At 38.7% G+C, this 20,690-nt stretch overlaps 2 protein-coding genes across 7 annotated transcripts in view; one reads left to right on the top strand and one right to left on the bottom strand.

Annotated features, from left to right (window-relative positions):
- ipmkb (inositol polyphosphate multikinase b) overlaps positions 1-2,536 on the bottom strand; it is a 30,043-nt gene extending 27,507 nt beyond the window's left edge. The window contains exons 1-2 of one of the 3 annotated variants that reach the window (XM_046376162.1): positions 2,389-2,536; positions 1,225-1,500 (exon numbers count right to left, since the gene is read on the bottom strand). In XM_046376162.1, the coding sequence (XP_046232118.1) occupies positions 1,225-1,438 (214 nt within the window). In that variant the 5' untranslated portion in view covers positions 1,439-1,500; positions 2,389-2,536. Of the gene's footprint in view, positions 1-1,224 lie in introns of all 3 variants that reach the window. The other 2 variants (XM_046376161.1, XM_046376160.1) reach the window with 2 other exon arrangements.
- Positions 2,537-6,071: 3,535 nt separating this feature from the next.
- Positions 6,072-17,642, top strand: ube2d1b (ubiquitin-conjugating enzyme E2D 1b). Of its 4 annotated transcripts, XM_046377180.1 has the most exons (9): positions 6,072-6,279; positions 7,841-7,904; positions 9,384-9,430; positions 9,523-9,657; positions 12,496-12,527; positions 13,107-13,184; positions 14,210-14,315; positions 17,353-17,446; positions 17,579-17,642. In XM_046377180.1, the coding sequence occupies exons 5-9, from the start codon at positions 12,519-12,521 to the stop codon at positions 17,622-17,624; spliced, it is 333 nt and encodes a 110-aa protein (XP_046233136.1). In that variant the 5' UTR covers positions 6,072-6,279; positions 7,841-7,904; positions 9,384-9,430; positions 9,523-9,657; positions 12,496-12,518; the 3' UTR covers positions 17,625-17,642. The 4 variants fall into 4 exon arrangements, with proteins under 4 accessions (XP_046233136.1, XP_046233137.1, XP_046233135.1 ...); XM_046377181.1 differs by having other exon boundaries at positions 9,384-9,657; XM_046377179.1 differs by lacking the exons at positions 9,384-9,430; positions 9,523-9,657 and having other exon boundaries at positions 6,073-6,279.
- Positions 17,643-20,690: the final 3,048 nt, after the last annotated feature.

Below are 20,690 nucleotides of genomic sequence, written 5' to 3'. Positions count from 1 at the left end.
TCTTCTATAGTAATATTACATTTCACCTAGTTTTTATTGAGGACTTTGTAAATTACATGGACTTTGTTTGAACCACACTTAACAAGATATGATGACCAATCATAGAGCCGTGGAATGCAGCTTGCTGATAGATACTGCTGTCATATTCGTTAATAAGCCTCCATTAACAAAGTAATGCTATGGTATATCTCCAGCCAGCATGTTTGGACCTGAGCTGTGGAATTTTATCTCTTTCAGTAAAACATGCTGACACAAACACACCTATACATATTCTCCGTCACCAGAATTAACATGAGGGTAAACATTTTTTTAAAACATAAAGAGAATGAAAGCCATAAAACTTTCATATTTAGTCTGACAGTCTGTCAGTCAATCCAGCTCAAATTTTTTTTTTGTTGGTTTTTTTTTGGCATCTGTCATCTGTCATGACACTAAAATGTTTATGACTAAGGTTATGCTTTAGACTTGTATTCACATTACGTATCGTCTAGTTCACAGACTTCATTCATGACTTGGCTACCAACACTGGTATCTGATCTGACTCTAGATCTTCCCAAAGAAAACTATGGTAACACTGTATTAATATAGCTCAAGTAAAAGAGAATTACTTGAGGCAAAAATGTTTTGTGGATGGACAGGTTTATCCTGGCCCTGCTACAGGTGACGTACCACTCTTGAGAAGGTGATCCTGTCTATTTCACAATATAACAATGATGTCTTTCCGGAAGGTTGCAGTTCTTCAAGGTAAATGATTGACCAGCAATGACTCATCTATCTGAGACAGTACTGTAACTAACACCGAGACAATCACGTAACATCAACTCAGTTTAACACTTAGCCTGATAACATACAAGAAGGCTTCGATTATTTCAGATGTCTTCTGTGTGACTGAGTGTTAGTGTGAGTCGGTGAAGACTAGAGACACACCATGGGGTAGGGTCAAGGGCACATATCCACAAATGACCCTCATACCAAGATACAGTTTGTGTAGACTGGTTACTGGTGACGGAGTGAGACGTGTGCATTAATCCCAAATTCACATGCATGCTGCTGCTCATCATGTATGAAAAAAATATATCACCAAACTACAAACTCTCCCAATTTAAGATGAGTTTCAGCTGACAGACGAAAACACTTGGTTAAAAAAAAGAGCTAAGATATTTTAAGAATTGCTATTTTGCTATATCTTAATAAAATTTGCTATCTATTGTCCAGTTTACTTACCCACTTTATCCACTCCATACTTGTGACCTGCCACCTGATGTGACAGGGGGATACAGCCGTTTAGGTGAGCCTGGCTTTGTGGCCCCAGTGGACGCTGACCACACTTTTCTTTGGCGTGGGGAGCGCCGCAGAGCCGCGGGGTCAGACTTACCCCAACAGCGCCTGAGCTGGGGGTCAGTTCCAGTCTGCCGAGAGCTACAGAGGATTCCATCATTACTTGACGCTACGTTGTTGAGATTTGTAGAGATAAAAAAGAGGAAAACACAAGTCTTTGTCCTAGAAAAAAATAAAGAAAAGTGTCAACGATGTGACGGTGTCTATTCACATACTTTAATTATGTAAAGCACAGAATACAGCCCCGCATACAAATTGTTTGGGCGTGAGGTTGAGAAGCCTTCATGAAGATAGTCCAGTCCAAACGAAACCAGTACAGCAGCTTCGGTCGTGTTCGCCGTTTTCGAACACCAACCACAACCACATTTAGAGACAGTAACACCGTCGTAGCCCCCGCTGTGTCCGGTGGTGAAGCAGTACTCCCGAAGCAGCACTAATTCAATGATTTTCATATCCTGATCAGCAGAATAAATACATCCTGGACACATCCCTCTTCCAACCGGTGTCAAACAAAGCAGAAGCGAACACGATTTCCGATCGAAGCTTGCAATGTAAAACCAATCGAGGGGTCTAAAAACTGCAGTGTGACGCGGCAATAATCAACATGGAGAATTCTTTTCCTCATAAAACTTGTTGCTGTTGTTTTGTGTAAACATTACAAACTCTGTCCCATCACAGGTTTCATTATTCAAAGTCGAAACTAATGTATTTGACGCTTTTATTTTGAAGGAAAAACCATCCCACCTCCGGTCTTATCTTTCGAAGTTCAGCTAACCTGACGTAGCTTCACTTCCTCGCTCCAAAGACGTAAATACTGTTGACCCGCAATAACGATGATAACACACTAAAGAGTGTCAGCAGGCGAACGAACAGAAACAAAAACGTCTCGAAATTTCACGAAGAAACAATACAGTCCAGGTATTGATTGCTAACGTAAACTTATCGATTCTTCACGTCACAATTCAGCAGACCAGATGGACATCACACTTGCCGTACAGCCACCTTCAAGGGGAAGATATATTCAGTGTACTTGAGGAAAAAGCGATTGACTGTCGTTCTAAAATCCATGATGTTTAAAGAGGTCTGTAGAGTCCTCCTCGGCCATAGACATCCAGGTCAGCGCAGACAACTACCGCTCTACGTAACGAACAGCGCCCAAAGCCTCCCACACGTTTCCGACACTTGCCACTACTGTCGCAAAACATCGGCTACCTTATCATACCTTTGCGGCAGCAATCGTGCCTTCGTTTCTATTGGCCATCAGTGCGTATAGACATGGAATATGTATTTATAAAAATTTATTGTGCCTCGTAAATACCTGTAGGCCTATCTGTACAGTGTGACTAAACATACGTAAATGAGCAATAAATTTGATACAATAGCATAATATTATAATATTGTTGTAATATAATGTTATCAAATATGTATTGTATTTCCATAAAGTTAAATTCGAATATTTGCCCTTTTAAAGAACGTAATTTAATGCTTCACCACAATAATATAATAATAATGATAACTTTTTTTAAAAAAAAAAAAAGAAAGAAAGAAAAAAAAGCCAGTCTGTACAAGTGTGTTTTGAGAAGTGATTTAAAAGAAGTCACTGACCTTGCAAGCCGAGGGGCTCTGACAGGAGAAGCCCGGTCACCTTTAGTTTTTCACCTCGACTTCTGGCTCACAGGGGGTCAGCAACTTTGTTATATAACTTTGGGCCAGATTCTGAACTAATTGGAGGCGTGAGAGGGAGATGCCAGACAGAAGATAGTCGCAGTAGTCTAACCTGAAGAAAAGGAAGGTATGGATCACCTTTTCAAGGTCAGACCGTGAGAGGAGTGGTTTTAGTCTTGGGATCATACACAGTTGGGTGAAGCAGGGTTGGACAATTTTTTTGACTTGGGGGTAAAAGCTGAGATTTGAGTCAAATATAACACCTAGGTTTCTGGCAGGGAGTTTTTGACTGATGGACAGAGGATCAAGACTGACTGGTGTCTGGGGATGTGAAGGGCTAAACAGTATGATTTCTATTCTATTCTATTTCTATATTCTATTCTATTTCTATATTGAATTGTTGAGTTGAAGAGTTGAATAAAGAATAAAGAACAGCACTACAGGAAATACAGAAAAAAAGAAGAATATGATGACCTTACACGGATTTCATGAAATATAAAATTGTGTAGCAAATAATAAACAACAATATGTTCATATAAGGAGAAAGTGGGAGAAGTATCTCAAATTACAAATAACCATGTAACTACAGTGACACTAGGCATATAAACTAGATTCATCACATGTGCATCTTCTCTTGAAAGAGTAGGTTTGCACACTACCTACTGAACTGAAACTAAATCTTGTGAGGGAATGGAAAATTAGCCGTGTATTATTTGTAGGAGACGGAATTTAATCTTTTTAGCTGGTCTGTCTTTGCTTTGAATGATATGTTTGAAGTATGATATTCTGCATGACACTTCACTTCAACAGTAATTCTGAAATGCTGTTTTATCCAAACATCAAATTATCCTCCCTGGGGAAATCTCTGGGTGCGTCCCAAACTGGGCTGACAATTAGGGGGACTTATCTGTTTGAAAGTTTATGCTATCACTCTTATTGGTTTGAAGTCCTATAAACACAAATTCTGGGATCAGTAAATAGATTGCAGTTGTTTACGAAGTGCTGTTCATTCCGTTCACTTGCTCATAACACCATAATTATAGTGTTTATGCTGTAGGCCTACATCTGTCTTGGATAATGTGCAACCCCAATTCCAAAATAGTTTGGACACTGTACAATGTAAATAAAGACAGAATGCAATCATTTACAAATGAACTGTGCTTAGTGACAATAATTTTATTGTGTTCCTGAGCCCAAGTAGTAATATTCTTTTTACAGTAATGTGTTGTAAGTGATGAACCTTGTCCCATCCTTCCTTGTGAATGACGAGCCTTTCAAGGATGCCCCTTTCATACCAAGTCATGATCCTATCAGCTCTTACGAATGAATCTATTTACCTGTGGAATGTTTCAGTCAGGTGATTTTTTTGTGTAAGCGACAGTCCACCAACCTTTACCAAAATGAAAAGATGTGTTTCATGTCTAATGGGGTACCAGAGACTAAGAAATAAGAACTAATATGTATAAAGTTGAATGATTAACATAACATCAGCATAAAATATTTTAGGAAGCTGACGAGATAGATCAGCGTGATGTGATAAATCCAAAAAATTGTGTTCTTGAAATTAAAAAAGGAACTTCTTGAAAAAAAAATAAAAATAGTATTCTTTTAGTGCCTGTATCATGTATTGTATTGGTATTGTACGCTAACATGTTATACTAACATTATGGAACCTATCCCAGCTGACAATGGGCAAGACACAGGCTACACGGTATACCCTGGACTGGTTGGCAGTCAGTCACACACAAAGACAGACAATCACATACGTTCACACACTCACACCTATGGGCGATATAGAGTGGCCAGTTAACCTAAGGTCCATGTTTTTGAGGATCAAGGATCAAGGATCAAGAGACTTTTATTGTCATACCAACTCACATTTACATGCTTATGGTATGAAATTAGGACTCAGGTCCCGGGAGCAATAGGTAGGGTATCAAAAATATGAAATGAAAAGTTGAATAAAAAAATAAAAATATAAGATACATAAAAATAGAATATATAGGCTACGAGTAGAATATATAGGCTAAGACAAATACAATATATAAAAAAATAAACATTCTGAGAAAAATAAATAAATAGATAAGAAGCCAGTTTAGCATGTGAGACTGTGGGAGGTAGCCAGAGTTCTTGGAGAAAATCCATGCAGGCACAGGGAGAACACATAAACTCTGCACAGAAGGGCCCACACCCTGACTTGAACCCGTAACCCTCTTGCTGTGAGGCAACAGCGCTAACTACCGTGTCAGCCCCTCACAGATGCGTAATCTTCAAAAGTGTTGTGATCATTAAGTGTTTTATATTGTACATGATTGCTAGTAATAACAAATTGATTCATAGTAGGTCTATGCTTAGTTCCTTCAGCCAAAGGAACTTCTCTGTATTTTAATGTTCTCCCTGTGTCTGTATGTTCTTATGTCAGATTGTATGCAGGTGCTAATCTTAGTGAGGTAAGGTTGTGAAAAGTATTGAAGCAGTGATGTTTTTTCAGTATCAGTCAATCAGCAATTGTAATGTAAAGGTGGGCTATACTGTATGAGTGATATGGCCTTTTGATGGTGCATTTGAGTCATTTGAGAAAGACACAGCAAATCACTAAAAAAATTATGCTTAGCTCCGATTTAAGCAAGTGTTGTTTACCATGTACATGGTAAACAACACTTGGATACAAGGTGGCTAAAGCAGTATCTCTACATCATATTGTGACTAACAATCGTGGAAAAGCAACTGAAGAACTTGCTCAGTGAGTGAATGAAACTTATACCCTAAATGTATGTAAACTATAGCAAATGATAAGAAAATACAGAGTACTGAATATTTCTCAACATATATGATACAGTATACTGTATACACTAAGTAATTACCTTGTCATTTTTGAGTCTTTCTTAAGGGAAAGCAACGTGTTATTACTTGTATTTGTGCTTGACAAAATCTATAGCTTACTTATATGTAAATAAATAAATAAATAAAATCACAAATGGGTTTTCAAGCCAGTCAGAAAAAGAGCTATGTAAGATTTCTTGTGTCATTGATTCACAACTACGTTTCCCATGGTGCACTTCGAAGGAGCGACCGTAAACAGAAGAACGCGGAAACAAAGAGGTTTTATAAAAACACAAACACATCCTTAGCTGTCGAAGTACTCAGGGAAAAACGTTTAACTACAAAAATCATTGACTTTGTTTGCAATAGTACTGAAATTCAAGTAGAGAGTGAGTCAAAGTGAGCTGAGGTGCGACATCATCAGTCAAGATGGCACTGAAAAGAATACAGAAGGTATGTTTGATTAGCTAGCCACGTTTGTCAGCTAATTGTAGCTAAATGGCCGAGTCGATGCTAACGTTTGCAACTAATTTCTGCTAAAAAAAATGTTAATAACACAGGTTTCAACAGCAACCTAGCATTAAATAACCTCTGGCGAACTTAATAACGTTTCTGAAAATTATTTGTTTCTTGACACCTCTCAGAAGAGATATGGCAGAAAATGACAACTTCAAAGTTTAATGCTAACACGCTATCAAATAGCCAAGTTTGTTTAGTAAGTCTGTCAATGTTTTGTCACTCTTTGTGTTCTCTTAAGTAACTGGATCATAGCTCTGTTGTTCTTGTTACACTGTTGTCCTCCTAGCGGTGGACAAGTTCTGCAGTTGTCAGGAAAGTTACTTTGCGTCACACTGTTTTGCTGTCATACCCCCTTCTATTTAGAATTGGATAAACGCCAGGGAAACATCAGGTATTTCTAAACAACCACAAGCCCTTCGCAGTGTCAGATTTTGCTTTGGACATTTGGAAATGTATTGTTATGGTTAGATTAATGATTTAGCTTATTTGCGTGCATTTCACTAAATATGTAATATGGGAATAGCTCTTAAGAGAGATACCAAAAGCTCTTCTCCTTAATGCCACTCCTCTCCAACCAGGAAGTAAGGGGAGGGGGAACAGTAGATGAGATTCTCTTTAATGCATCCATGAGAGGGTTGAGGAAACAGTACAAGCCTCTTGGAACAAGTTATTAACAGAATAAAGAAGCACCCAGTGCGTTGGCTTTTCAGTCTGTCATTTGGACAGCTAATGCAACAACTTGTTTTCAAAATTAAAGAATTTGTGCACAAACTTTTAGAAACCATCTCAGGGAAGCTCATCTGCATGATCCTTGTCTTCCCCAGGGTTTTGACCTGCCTGCAGTTCACTAACATTACTATCTTGAGTGGTCAAATTCAATGGCATTTGGCACTTTGGAGAAATGTTGTTTTCATGGATTAATTCCGGTTTTCGCTGATGGTGTGCATGGCATTGTGTAGCTGAGCTTTTTGCTGATATCAAAGTTGTGAAGGGTATCTCATGGTGGCAGTGGGGTTGTGCCTGAAAGGACAGGTGGGTATAGGCATGGAATATGTATTTAAAAAGCTTTGTTGTGCCTCGCTAATACCTGTGGGCCCATCTGTACAGTGTGACTAAAAATACTTCAATGAGCAACAAAATTGATACATTAGGATAATAATATAATGTTGCTGTAATAATATGTATTGTATTTCTGTAAAGTTAAATTAGAATATTTACCCTTTTAGTTTAATGCTTCATCATAAGAACAGCACTACAGGAAAGACAGAAAAAAGAAGAACATGATGTATCATGAAATATATAAATTCTGTAGCAAGTAATAGACAGGTGGGGGTAAAAAAGTGAAACAAAACATCACTGATGAGCCCTGCTAAGCCCATGAAGAGCTTAAAGAGGGTGGGTGAATTTTAGTGTTTGTCTGGTATTCAAGTATTATATTTGATCAGCACCTATTTAGCTGAATAATTAACAGTGGTTTTTCTGCTGTATGGAGCAGGAGCTGCAGGACCTGCAGAGAGACCCTCCAGCACAGTGCTCTGCCGGGCCAGTGGGGGACGATTGTGAGTACACACACACTTCAAGTATATTAGAAAATGGCTGCTTCTTATTGCCTGTGTGGCATTTTAGGTGTAATATACTGTGTAGTAATGGGGTATAAATGTAGCAAAAAGTCTTTCTCAAAACAAAAATACAATAGTACAGACAGAGATGCGTAGCAACTGTAATAATAACAGAATATTGAAACAATAAAAAAGCAATATTAATAATAATAGTAGTAGTAGTAGTGATAATAATGTAGAAATATGACTAAGTGGTAATAACAACAGTCGATGTCAAGCAAGACCACAGCAGGAGGACTAGGGATGGGAATCGAGAACCGGTTCCGACTCAGAACCGATTCCAACTGACCGATTCCATCGGAATTGGACACCTCCAACATTATCGATTCTTAACGATTCTCTCATTTCCCTGAACGACGGTTTCCAGTTTTCCCGCAATTTTGTGTCACGGTACATTTGCGTCACACTCCGTGCAAAGACTCCGATCTTCAACCACAAAACCAGGCCATCATGGAGAGGAGACAGCGATCTAAAGCCTGGCTCCATTTCACCAAACGAGATGAGAATTCTGCCACGTAATCAGTGTAATGCTGTAGTATCGTGTAAGGGTGCAAATAACAGCAACATGCTAAAACATTTGTCTACCCAGCATGGAATTAAGTACCAAGAACATCATGTCTTTGACCGCCTGCGTACTCGCCTTACTCTAACGTCAGAGAATACACTGCTAATGTATTTTATATCCCTTTTAAAAAAAGATGTGTTGAGCAATAATTTTGGTTAAATCTGCTTTAAGCTTGCAGCAAGTTAAATCAACAATATGTTGTTGTGACATACATGACTGTTTTTCTAAAGAGGACATGTATGTCCATTGTCACTTATTTGTAATAACCTTTTTAAGAAAAGGAGTGTTAAACTGTAATTTAGCATGTTCAGATGTTAAGTGTCTATTCATGTTTTTATTACTTATTGTATCAGTTTAATTTATTTAGACTTTTCTTTCTACACTATATCTTGTCAAGGTGTTGTTCAGTATGTTTGAGTTGAATATGTTCATGACATAATTTTGGGAAAAAAATAAAATGGTTGCTTTTGGTGCAGAAGACTGTAGAACTCCTTTTTTGTCATTCAATGAACTACTCAGGAATCTATAAGAGAATTGATAAGGAATTGGATTGTTAGGCAGAATCGACAGTGGCATTGATATTGATGAAAACTTATTAGAATTAGAAGGAGGAGAGAGAAGGTCAGTGCATCATGGGAGATCTACTGGCAGTCTAAGCCTATAGCAGCATAACTAGGGGCCATCCTAAGCCAGCCATAACTATAAGCTTTATCAAAAAAGAAAATTTGAAGTCTACTCTTGAATGTAGAAAGTGGGTCTGTCTCCCGGATTGAAACGATTGAAAGATGATTCCATAGTAAAGGAGCTTGGTAACTAAAGGCTCTGTTTCCCATTCTACTTTTTGGTGACTCTAGGAACCACAAGTAACCCTGCATCCTGCGAGTTCTAGTTGGATAATAAGGTACTATGAGCTCTTTGAGATAAGATTGTGCTTGACTATTTAGGGTTTTGTATGTGAGGAAAAAACTTTAAACTCTGTTCTGAATTTTACAGGCAGTCGGAGTAGAGAAACCAATACAGGAGAAATGAGTCAGTACATGTGCAGCAGCATTCTCGATTAAATGGAGAGTCATTAGGGAGTAATTGACGCAGCCTGATATCAAGGAGTTGCAATAGTCCGGCCTGGAGGTAATAAATGCACACACAAGTTTTTCTGCATCTTTTTGAGACAGAAAGTGCTTCATTTTTACAGTGTTGTGAAGGTGAAAGAAGGCCATCCTTGAAATTTGAGCTATGTATAAAGGACATATCCTGATCAAAAATAATTCCCAAATTTCTTACAGTGGGTCTGGACGCCAAGATAATGCCATCTAGGGCAGCAGTATCACTAGGTAATTTGTTTCCAAGATGCTTAGGGCCTAGTACAATAGCTTCAGAGTTTAGAAGTAGAAAATTGACAGTCATCCAGGTTTTTAAGTCTTTAAGATAGTTTGGTTAGCTGGATTCATTGACGAATATAATTGCATGACATCTGCATAACACTGAAAATGTTCATCAATGGGGAGCATATATGGGGTGAATAATATTGGTCCAAGCACAGAACCTTAAGGGACTCCATAACTAACTAGCGTGTGGGGGGATTCATCATTAACATGAACGAACTGAGTTTGATCTGATAAGACTGAAACCAGCTTATTGCAGTCCCTTTAATGCCAATTAAGTGTTTCAGTCTGTCTTATAAAATATAATAGTCAACAGTATCAGATGGCGCACTGAGGTCTAACAATATGAGTACAGAGACAAGACCCTCATCTGATGCAAATTGAAGGTCATTTGTGACTTTGACCAGTGCCGTCTCTGTGCTGTGATGAGCTCTAAAACCAGACTGAAAATCCTCGAATAAACCTTTGTTAGGTAGGAAGTTGCGTAGCTGATTAGTGACCACTTTCTTAAGGATCTTAGAGAGAAAGAGAAGGTTAGATATCAGTCTGTAGTTGCCCAAAACCTCTGGATCAAGAGTAGGCTTTTTAAGGAGAGATTTGATTACAGCTACTGTAAAGAACTGGGGTACCTAGCCTGAGATATATTTATCATATCTATTGGGGAAGTGCTAAGTAGGGGTAAAACTTCTTTGAGCAGCTTAGTTGGGATGGGGTCTGAGATGTGTGTTGTTGGTTTCAGTGAAGAGATCAATGAGTTAAGTTGCTGAAGGCCCTGGTCCTACAGCTGTTTCAAAGACTCCTGTGTTTGAAAGTATGTCAGTACCAGTTGAGGTTAGGAAGTGATGAATTTTGTCTGTAATTAGTAAAAGTTTATCATTAAGAGGTCATTAAATCATTACTACCGAGGGTTACAGGAATACAAGGCTCGATAGCGCTATGACTCTGTCAGCCTGGCTACAGTACTAAAGAGAATCCTGGGGTTGTTCTTGTTTTCTTCAGTTAATTATTCTTCTGTTTAAATAAGACAATTGTAGATTTAAGCCTTGTCCTAGAAATATAAATTACAGCATGAATATTTTTCAAGATGGTCATTTTAATTGATAAATGGGACAGTTCTATCTCCTATTCAATCTGTTCACTGGTGAATAGCCTACATTCAATTGGGTGAACTACCTTTAAAATAATCCAGGCACAGACAGTGACTGGAGATAGGAGTAGCTGTTACAGTTACAAGAATGGCCTCACCTGTACCTAACATAGTGGATGCTGGGCAAAGGTACATTGCATAGACAGGAACAGGGACTTTAATGAATTCCATTCTAAATACACCGACAGCTTTCAATTCAATTCAATTGAGTTTATTTATATAGCGCCAATTCACAAAAAAAGTTATCTCATGACACTTTCCAATTAGAGCAGGCCTAGACCAAACTCTTTAATTATATTGTAATACAAGCACTTGGCGACAGTGGCAGGAAAAACTGCCTTTTAGAAGGCAGAAACCTCAGAGCAGGCCCTTTCTCAAGATGGGCCGCCATCTGCCTTGACCGGTTGGGTTCAGAGAGAAAGAGAGAGAGACAAAGATAGAGAGGGAGAGGGGGGTGAGGCGTGAGAGAAGGAGCACACAAGCAGAGATACATAGCAGCAGTAATAATACAGAAATATTGGAACTGTAGATAATGATAATGAAGTATACAGGAGGTACTACGGTGATTATAATAGCAATATTAGTAACAGTAATAATGGTAGTACCTGTATAGCATAGTAACAGAATTAAAATAGATTATGACTAGACAGTAGTAATTCCAGTAAGTTTCGAGCAGGACCGCAGCAGGAGGTCCAACCGCGATCCATGACTACCTGCGAGACGAGAAAGCACAAGGATTCCAGGGAAGAAGTTGGTTTAGTGATATGCATTAATGGGACATAAATGTGTGCAGAAGGAGAAGAAGAGAGCTCAGTGTGTGGGAGGACCCCGGCAGTCTAAGTCTATAGCAGCATAACTAGGGGCCGGCCTAGCTTTGTAACTATAACAGCTTCCACTCTTCTGGGAAGACTTTCCACAAGATTTTGTGTTTCATAGTGTTTCTGTGGGAATTTTTGCCCATTTATGCAGTAGCACATTCATGAGGTCGGGTAAAAATAATGCTGGATGAAAAGGCCCGGCTTTCATTCTCCATTCCAATTCATCCCAAAGCTGTTTGATTGCATTCAGGTCAGGGCTCTGTGTGGGCCAGTCAAGTTCTTCCACACCAAACTCATCCAACAATGTCTTTATGGAGCTTGTTTAAGTACACTTGGGTACAGTCATGCTGGAACAGAGAAGGGCCTTCCCCAAGCTGTCTCCACAAAAATGGAAGCACAGTAAAATGACTTGGTGTGCTGAAGCATTAAGATTTCCCTTCACTGGAAGTAAGGGGCTTAGGCCGAACCATGATATACAGCCCCATCCCAATACTTCTGTCTATATAGTGTATAACTCTGTGTAGACACAGTGTGTCGGAACTGATGAGTGGTGGCTGATTAATATGACTTTCATTTTCCCGTCTCTCTCTCTCTCTTTTTCCCTCTTCATTGCTTCTAGTGTTTCATTGGCAGGCGACCATAATGGGACCAGTGAGTATCACAACGTCACTTAAAGCTTTCATTCCTCTCATGCAGACTCTTGTGCTTGTGCTGCATTAGAAATGGTCTCTTAGTAGCTAGGGGTACTTAGATTGCTTTCTGTTTTTCCTTTTTAACATACCTTTAAGACCACAGTGGGGATTTATTTGGACTATTTTTTCCTTTGCCTTCATTAGTTTGTATCACCTAGTATTACTTTCACTCACTGCATTTACATTGTGCAGCACAAAGTGAGACATTGAATGACATCAAGCGAATGAATTGACTTTATCTTGCTGCGTACAACCTGCTGCTGCAAAGCCATAATTTCCTGCTTGAAATTCACTTCCGCAGGTAGGACACACTCATACAGCTAGTTAGTAACAACAGAGTTGGCAACCAGCTTTGTGATAGCAGTTAACCAAAATCATAAGTGTTAGGCTTCAAAATCAAAATCTGATAACTTAAAGAGAACCTTGCTAACTGTCATACACACTGAAGGTGACTATAATCTGTTGATTTGTCATTTAGTTCCACTCAAATACTTGAAATCTTGAAATGTTTTACTGACAGTGATGTCTCACATGACAGGGTGACAGTCCTTATCAAGGAGGAGTTTTCTTTCTCACAATCCACTTCCCCACTGACTACCCTTTCAAGCCACCAAAGGTAAGAGCTGGTTTGGTTATTCAAAGCTTTGTCCTGTCATACTGTGGAATTTATTGTGATTGCTTGCAGTCAGGAAACTTCTGGTCCTGAAAACGTCTCCTATGTCATAAATTATGTAAAGGATCATATTTGACAAGTTTTACATTTCATGACTGTAATGGATAATGAATGTAGAGCTCAGAACTAGCAGAGAGAGAGGGGAGGTGTCCACCAGAATCCATTACAGTCAAGAATTACACAAACTTTCCTTCCTCTACCTACTGTTTGTTGACAATGAACTTCATGCAAATGTGAAATAAATTCTCTTTGAGAAGCTGTTTAACTTTTTTTGTTTGTTGCTGGTTACACAAATAACCTTGGCTAACCCTAACCCTAATTTTAAGCTCAGCTTCATGGTTCAAGCCTTTTGTATACACTGTAGTACTACTACATTAATTTAGAACTACAAACAAACACCTGTGTCACAGGTTTCTGTTTACACTGTCTGCTCAGTTAATTTACCCCTTCTATCCAGTTGGAATTTTCAGTGGCTATGGTATAAACCACAGAAAAATTCAAATGTTTGGATTATTTTCTTTTGGTGCTTTTAAAACTGTGTTTTATTGTGTACAGTTCAGAAGTGAAAGTTCTAGTACATAATAAAATTGGATAATAAGTTCATGTTTCGTGGCCATTAAACTGGCATCAAAACATCAACTGGCATTAAAAAGATGTCAGAGTGAACTCGAAGATGTTGCTGTAGTGTTCAGGATTTTACTTGTAGTTTGCGTTCACTGGAGTTCTTCACCCAAGTTTCCTCTCTCTGTTCAGCAGTGGTACCGCCAAGAAAAAAAATCAAGCAGAAAAATGCTATACTTGGATTAAGATTGACCCATCTCAAAAAGCCTTCATTAAGAGCAGGGCCACATTTTGGACAGAGGCTCTTGCTACTAGGCTAATACTAATACACTAAGGTTAGATGTACATCAGGACTTGTGTGAGTAAAATGTTTTTTTGTTTTTTGTTTGTTTGTTTGTTTTTTACAGGTAGCATTTACAACAAAGATTTATCACCCAAATATAAACAGCAATGGGAGTATCTGTTTGGATATTCTACGGTCACAGTGGTCTCCAGCACTAACAGTGTCTAAAGGTAACTACAGTCTCCTGTTGCTATCACTGTGTCAAGTGTAAATATTATTCACCTTATTTTGATTTTACATTGTTTTAAGTTTTGAATGTTATTTCATGTTTCATGGTATTTTACAATGTTATCTAAATGTGCTCAAGAATTCACTGAAACAAAAAATGTCTATTCACGTTTGAATATCACCTCACCAATCACACCACATCATCATATAGAGACAATCTGCATTATTATGGGACCTACCCTACTCTGTCACTGATTTGCTGATTTGCCCTACTCCAGCTCTGATTGGTTTACCCTGATATCTAACCCAGTTCAGATGAAAAAACAATGAATTTAATGTTTATCTGAGTCTTAAGTAATGGCACACATTAGCTGTGAAGGACCATGAGTTAATAATTTGAGTCAAGCATAGAGGCTGTATTCTCTGGTTGTGTCTGGTTGTTTTTCTTGCGGTTTTATAAGACAAAGCCAGTGGCAGTGCTGATACAGCACACTGAGACCTCTAATTTCTCTAGTAAACAGACCACCATCTTCATCTGTGACAGCTGAAGATGGTGGTCTTCAGCTGTCACAGATGGGTCTCTGGGGTAGGCAGAGCAGAACAGTTTGGGTGTTTGCAGAGAGACACATTTTTGAGTATGGAAAATGACACATACAAATGGGAGTAGCATTACCCAGGGCAGGGTTTGCCATCAGGCTGATTGTGGACAAGTAGCCATCCTGCGGACACCCTTTCTGCTCTCCCAAGCCCAGAGACACTCCACAGTGAAGAGTGGCTCCAGAGGAAGAATGACACAAAGTAGAGCAGCAGCAGCAGGCCAGGCAGATGGGACTGCTATAGCCAAAGAGGTAGGTGTGTTTACCAGGGAAGCTCATGATTCGCTGTATCAGCACTGCTGCTGGCTATGTGGTATGCAAACAACTCACAAGAAAAATACAAACACAGTAACTAATACAGCAGTTTTGTATCCTTTGACTCAATCTCGTGGACGTGACTAAAACAACCTACAAAGGCAACAAGTCAGCCAGGCTGTGTCATGCACATGTAAAGCAGTGGGGTCCATAATAATGCAGACAGACATGTTTTATCAGTGTTAGGCAGCTAGGCAGTAATTGAAAGGAAAACCAGTAAAAGCTCAAAAGAATGTGTTGAGGAAGTATGACCCTGAATAAATTTCACTGGGATTCATAATGGCAAGCAGTGGTTCTGAGCTGAGAGCGCTGTCACAGGCCAGTTCAGTTGTTCTCTTTTTTTTTGTCATGTTATGTTTTGTTTCTCATTTATTTGAGAAGGTGGTCCTTTTTGGAGATGTCAGTATAATGGAACTAGATGGCATTTCGCTTGTGTGCTTCAAAATGTTAAGGCCTGTGTTCTTTTTTGTGTCATTCTTCATATGGATTTTTTTGTACCATGTCATCACAGTAAGTGCATGCATAGCTTTATGATGTATGTTTATATATAATGGCCTTCGGCTTTGCATTAAGCCCCATTCTAGTGCATAATGCCACTATTGCTATTCTACATACTTCTTCTTATTATTAGTGGGCCAATAGCACTAGAATTTCTATGACTTGAATTGCTATGACTTTTGGTTCTGATCCGACAAATGGTTTTCGAGAAAATCGTGAAAAAACGATGGGTGAGCGACATAGACGATGAATGTAAAAGAGAGAGAGAAAAAATGAAAAATTGCAAAACATTGCTCTCTTTGTCGCCCTCTAGCTCTGCGATAGTTTCACCTAGAGACGCCATTCAAAGTTTAAATGGGTATTAATGGATTGGGGCTAAATTTTCTCCAATACATTTGTGTTTCAATTTTTTTTTGGTTTTTGAGCTGGAGCAGTTTAAGTTTTATGAAAATCTTGGAGCACCGAAAAATTTTTACCGCCAATTGGTGATGATGTCACGCACTCTAACTTTCATCTTCTGAAAAACAGCTGAAAAAAGCTGAACAACTTTCATCTGTGGCCGCAGATAGATAGATATACTTTATTGATCCCAGGCTGGGAAATTGCACAAATTATACGTCAAAACGCAGGGATTTTCGTCCCAGGTAAGATGGCGTGCCACTCGTTGCCGTGTCACTAACGATATTTGGTCAGGAGCTCCTCAAGCGCCTCCCTCCTCTCATTCACTTCCATGTTAAATTTGGACGTGTTTTTTGGTGACGATCCCAAAAATTTAGGCGTTTCTATCCTGCTCGTACGAACGTATACTTTGACCGGGAAAGATGAAATTCAACATGACGTTAGTAGACAAGTTCCCGGCGCTCATGGCTTTCGTTTGGTTGCAAGAAGCATTTGTTCGAAGGCCTTTTTCCAGCTACCTTTTTCTTTGGGGCGATCGAGGATTCTCTCTCTTTTACCTAGGAAAGCCTCCCTGGCTGGGGCGATGGTAACATGCACAGCTGCTCAACTGACATGCAGCTGTTAATGAAACACAATTATAGTCAGCACACAAAATGGCTGCTCCTACTACTAATACATGGAGCCCAATGGACACCCAGTGTATATTAATAAGACACACACACAACATGCATATATGACCACACGCAGATACACACACACACACACACACACACAGATTTTCAAAGTAAAAGCCCCTTTCAAATTACAGGAAGTGGCAGCTTCCATTACCAATGAACCAACTCAATGATAACCAATGGAACTATACTGTATTAATGAAACACAATTATAGTCAGTATGACCACACGCAAACACACACACACACACACACCAGAGATCTACCAAGGCAAGCAGGGTCCCGGCAATGGGGTGCCGTCCAGCAGCAGAGCCCCGGCGAGTGCCATTGGCCCGCTTAAAGTTTTTTGTGAAGAAATTTTCTAGTTCTTCTTACTCCCTCTGAAATAGCTAATAATTGCAGTGTGTTCAGAATCTGCCCTCCCCTGGCACCTCCCAGTATATGCTACAGAGGGTTCAGGAGACAGAAATGATCATTCCTCGGTGACTGCATGTAGGATCTCTCAGATGTGATATTTTTTATAATTTATTTATAATTTATCATTCTTCTTTATTCCAGTTTTATTGTCCATATGTTCATTGCTTTGTGACCCAAACCCAGATGACCCCTTAGTTCCAGACATAGCACACATCTACAAGAACGACAAAGACAAGTGAGTATACGTGCAGGAACAAATGATGTTTTGTTGTCCACTAATATCAGTATCAACATAAGGTGACCTGTGCCTGTGTACCTGATGTTGTCAGTCTACTCACTTCTTGTTTTACCTTTTTTTTTCCCTCAGATACAACAGACTAGCAAAAGAATGTACCCAAAAGTATGCCATGTAGAGAAGAAACATCAAAGATTAAAAAAAAATAAGAAAGAAACCTGCTGAAATTTTTTTCTTCCTTTTTTAATGTCAAACACAATGTAAATTATAGTCTGGAATCATTAAGTAATCATATTTAACTTTCAACAACTTCAACTGTCATTTTACATTATTATTAATCGGACCCTACAATATTAAGGAAGGAGAGGGTTTTACTTTAAGCTGATAACAAAGATTGCCCGTGGTCATTTCATGGACACCTGGACATTTAAAGTTAAGCCTGTTCTTTTTACATCAAGCAAATTTTAATTAGAACACACAAGTTTATTACAAATTGCTTCCAGCATTATTGATTTTTTAAGAAAAAGTAGAACGACATAAATCCATTCACCAACAAGCCTTTTTTCAGAGGAGCTGAGTAATAGTTCAGCAGGACAGCATACATGTCAGACTAATAGCTGTTCTAAAACTAGAAAATCCCTGGCTCCATCCCTGGCTGCATGCATCCACAGCCAGAAAGAAACACACTGCGCCATGGAAAAATGGAAGGGCGAATACCAAATATGTAAGCCTCCCATTATGACACATATCCCCTTAACATGTACAACTTCACCTCACCTTCATGTCATCTGTGATTTTGTTGTTGTTACTTTGGTATCTTCAGACGAAACTGAATGAAATAATGTACTGTTACCCTGAAAATGGGAGCAACTACAAGTCATGTCATGTATTACTGTGTTCTTCATTGATTATTATTATTATTATTATTATTATTATTCTATTAAAAAATATCTGGAACTATAATATTGTTTTACTCTGTTTCATTTAAATTAGTGTCAGTGTAAATTTGTCATTAAAACAATGTCCTCCTTTCTTTGAGAACAGCTGTGATGTTGATTTTTTTTTTTTTGGTTTGATTTCCAGAAGCACAAAATCTGATTTTTGACACAATGACACCCGTGTCTAAGGGCCAAATTTGTTATTGTGTTCGACATCCAGTTTATGTGTATATCACTTCATGGAAAGCAAGGATATTAACTTTCCCCAACAAGCATAAAAAATGACAACCTTTGTAAAGTTTTCAGAACAATGGTTTGATGCATTATGGAGAAATGGAAGATTGAAGAAATGTGAGATGTCTGTGTCAAAAATAATTATAATTTTATTTGTTGAAATACAAAATGCTTTAAAGAATTCAGTGTTATAAAATGACTTAACAATGGCTGGCTCTCATCTGCTTGTGGGGTCATGGGGCAAAAATACATTTCCAGTGCCCTAATAATGCTTGAATAGTACCTGCCCCCATATTTGCGCTGTGGTGCTTTAAATAAACCCAAATTAATTCAACAGTATGTAACATATTAGCACAAGTCACAAACAATGGTGGTCTTAAAACTTCATTTTCACATGGTCTCAATATTTGAGGTTTAACATTTTGTGAAACACATGTTGTATAAAGGATATTACTACATTGGCTTGGGGACACTTTAAACTTAGCAGCAAGCAAGTCTGTTTGCTAATGATTACGTTGTTGTGCAAGCATGACAGTGTAGGCTACTATAGCGAGAATTGCAGAAGGGAAATATTTCCGGTGGTAATGGTCAGAGTTAGCAGGGTGCAACCTCCAGTGCCACTGACCCTCTGTACCTGTGTGGCAGTTAGTTTAATCAATCGCACTGGTTTGGTGATATGCACCACCAGCACACAATATATACAGAAGTAATAAGGATTTTTCATGTGCTAACAGGATGCATATTTTCTGGTGTAATTTATGTTTGATCGGTTGCTGTCTGTCCCTATTATCAGGTTGCTTCAATAAATCTCTAAAGACTCAACAGCTAATCCAGAATGCTGCTGCACGAATACTCACAAGAACTAGCGTTAAAGATCATACTTCTCTTATACTGGCTTCTCTAGACTGGCTGCCTGTAATTTTACTAATTCTAATTTAAAATTCTTCTCCTCACTTATAAGCCCTTGGTCAGACACTATCATATCTTGAAGAGCTCATAGTATCCTATTATCCGTCTACAATTCTACGATCCCAGGATGCAGGGCTACATGTGGTTCCTACAGTCTAAAAAATTAGAACGGGAGCCAGATCCTTCGGTACTCAAGCTCCTCTACTGGGGAACCATCTCAAGGTCTCAGTCTGGGAGGCACATCCTCTCTACATTTAAGAGTAGACTTAAAACTTTCCTTTTTGATAAAGCTTATAGTTAGGGCTAGCTAAGGCAAGCCCCTAGTTATGGTGCTATAGGTATTAGATTGCCAGAGTATCTCCCATGATGCACTGAGCTCTCTCTTCCTCTCCCCCTCCTTCTGCATACATTTATGTCCCATTAATGCATGTTACTAACCTGAGTTCTTCCCTGGAGTCCTGGTGCTTTCTTGTCTTGCAACTTTCCATGGATCGTGGTTGGACCTCCTGCTGTGGTACTGCTTGACACTGACTGCCATTATAATTGTTTAGTCATATTTCTTTATTATTATTATTGTTATTGCTGTTGTTATTTTTATTACTGGTCAAGGCAGATGACCGCCTACCTAGTGCTGGGGTTTGCTCTGAGGTTTCTGTCTTCTTAAAGGAAGTTTTTCCTTGCCACTCATGAAGGCTTGCTTTAAACTAAATTAAAGAGTATGGTGTAGATCTGTTGTAGCTGTTACTACCTTATTATGGAATTCTGTCTGGTATTTTTCATACACATTAATAGAATCATGAAATCATACCTCTGTTTTGTTTCTTTCTTGAATGAGTTGAAATTGTACTTACATTCTTCAAAACTAGTAAGAGGAATTCAATTCAATTTATTTACATAACGCCAAATCACAGTAAAATTTATTTGATAACACTTTATATTAGCGCAGATCTAGACCAAAATCTTTAATTTAGTTTTTAGAACAGAGACCCAATATTCGTCTCATGAGCAAGCACTTGGAAGCCATGTTTCCGACATGCATCAACAGAAGGAGAATTAATGTTACGCTATAGTAAACAGAGAGAAGAGAGAAGTCAAAGTGTGAGTTACTCAAAGAAAAGCGTTACACCCTTCCTACAACACCTTCACCGGCTCCAGTAAAGCAG

This window comes from Scatophagus argus, chromosome 21, assembly GCF_020382885.2.
Source record: "Scatophagus argus isolate fScaArg1 chromosome 21, fScaArg1.pri, whole genome shotgun sequence".
NCBI classification, from domain to species: domain Eukaryota; kingdom Metazoa; phylum Chordata; class Actinopteri; family Scatophagidae; genus Scatophagus; species Scatophagus argus.
The sequence above is the reverse complement of the archived record's forward strand: the minus strand, read 5'-3'. Positions and strand labels throughout refer to the sequence as shown.

What these genes read in the sequence shown, in the direction of transcription:
- ube2d1b (XM_046377178.1), top strand. Translation starts at nt 7,705, where the DNA reads ATGAGCCCTGCTAAGCCCATGAAGAGCTTAAAGAGG. An exon ending in ACCCTTTCAAGCCACCAAAG is followed by an intron (nt 13,185 to 14,209) that starts GTAAGAGCTGGT and finishes TGTTTTTTACAG; the next exon opens with GTAGCATTTACAACAAAGAT. An exon ending in AGCACTAACAGTGTCTAAAG is followed by an intron (nt 14,316 to 17,352) that starts GTAACTACAGTC and finishes TCTTTATTCCAG; the next exon opens with TTTTATTGTCCATATGTTCA.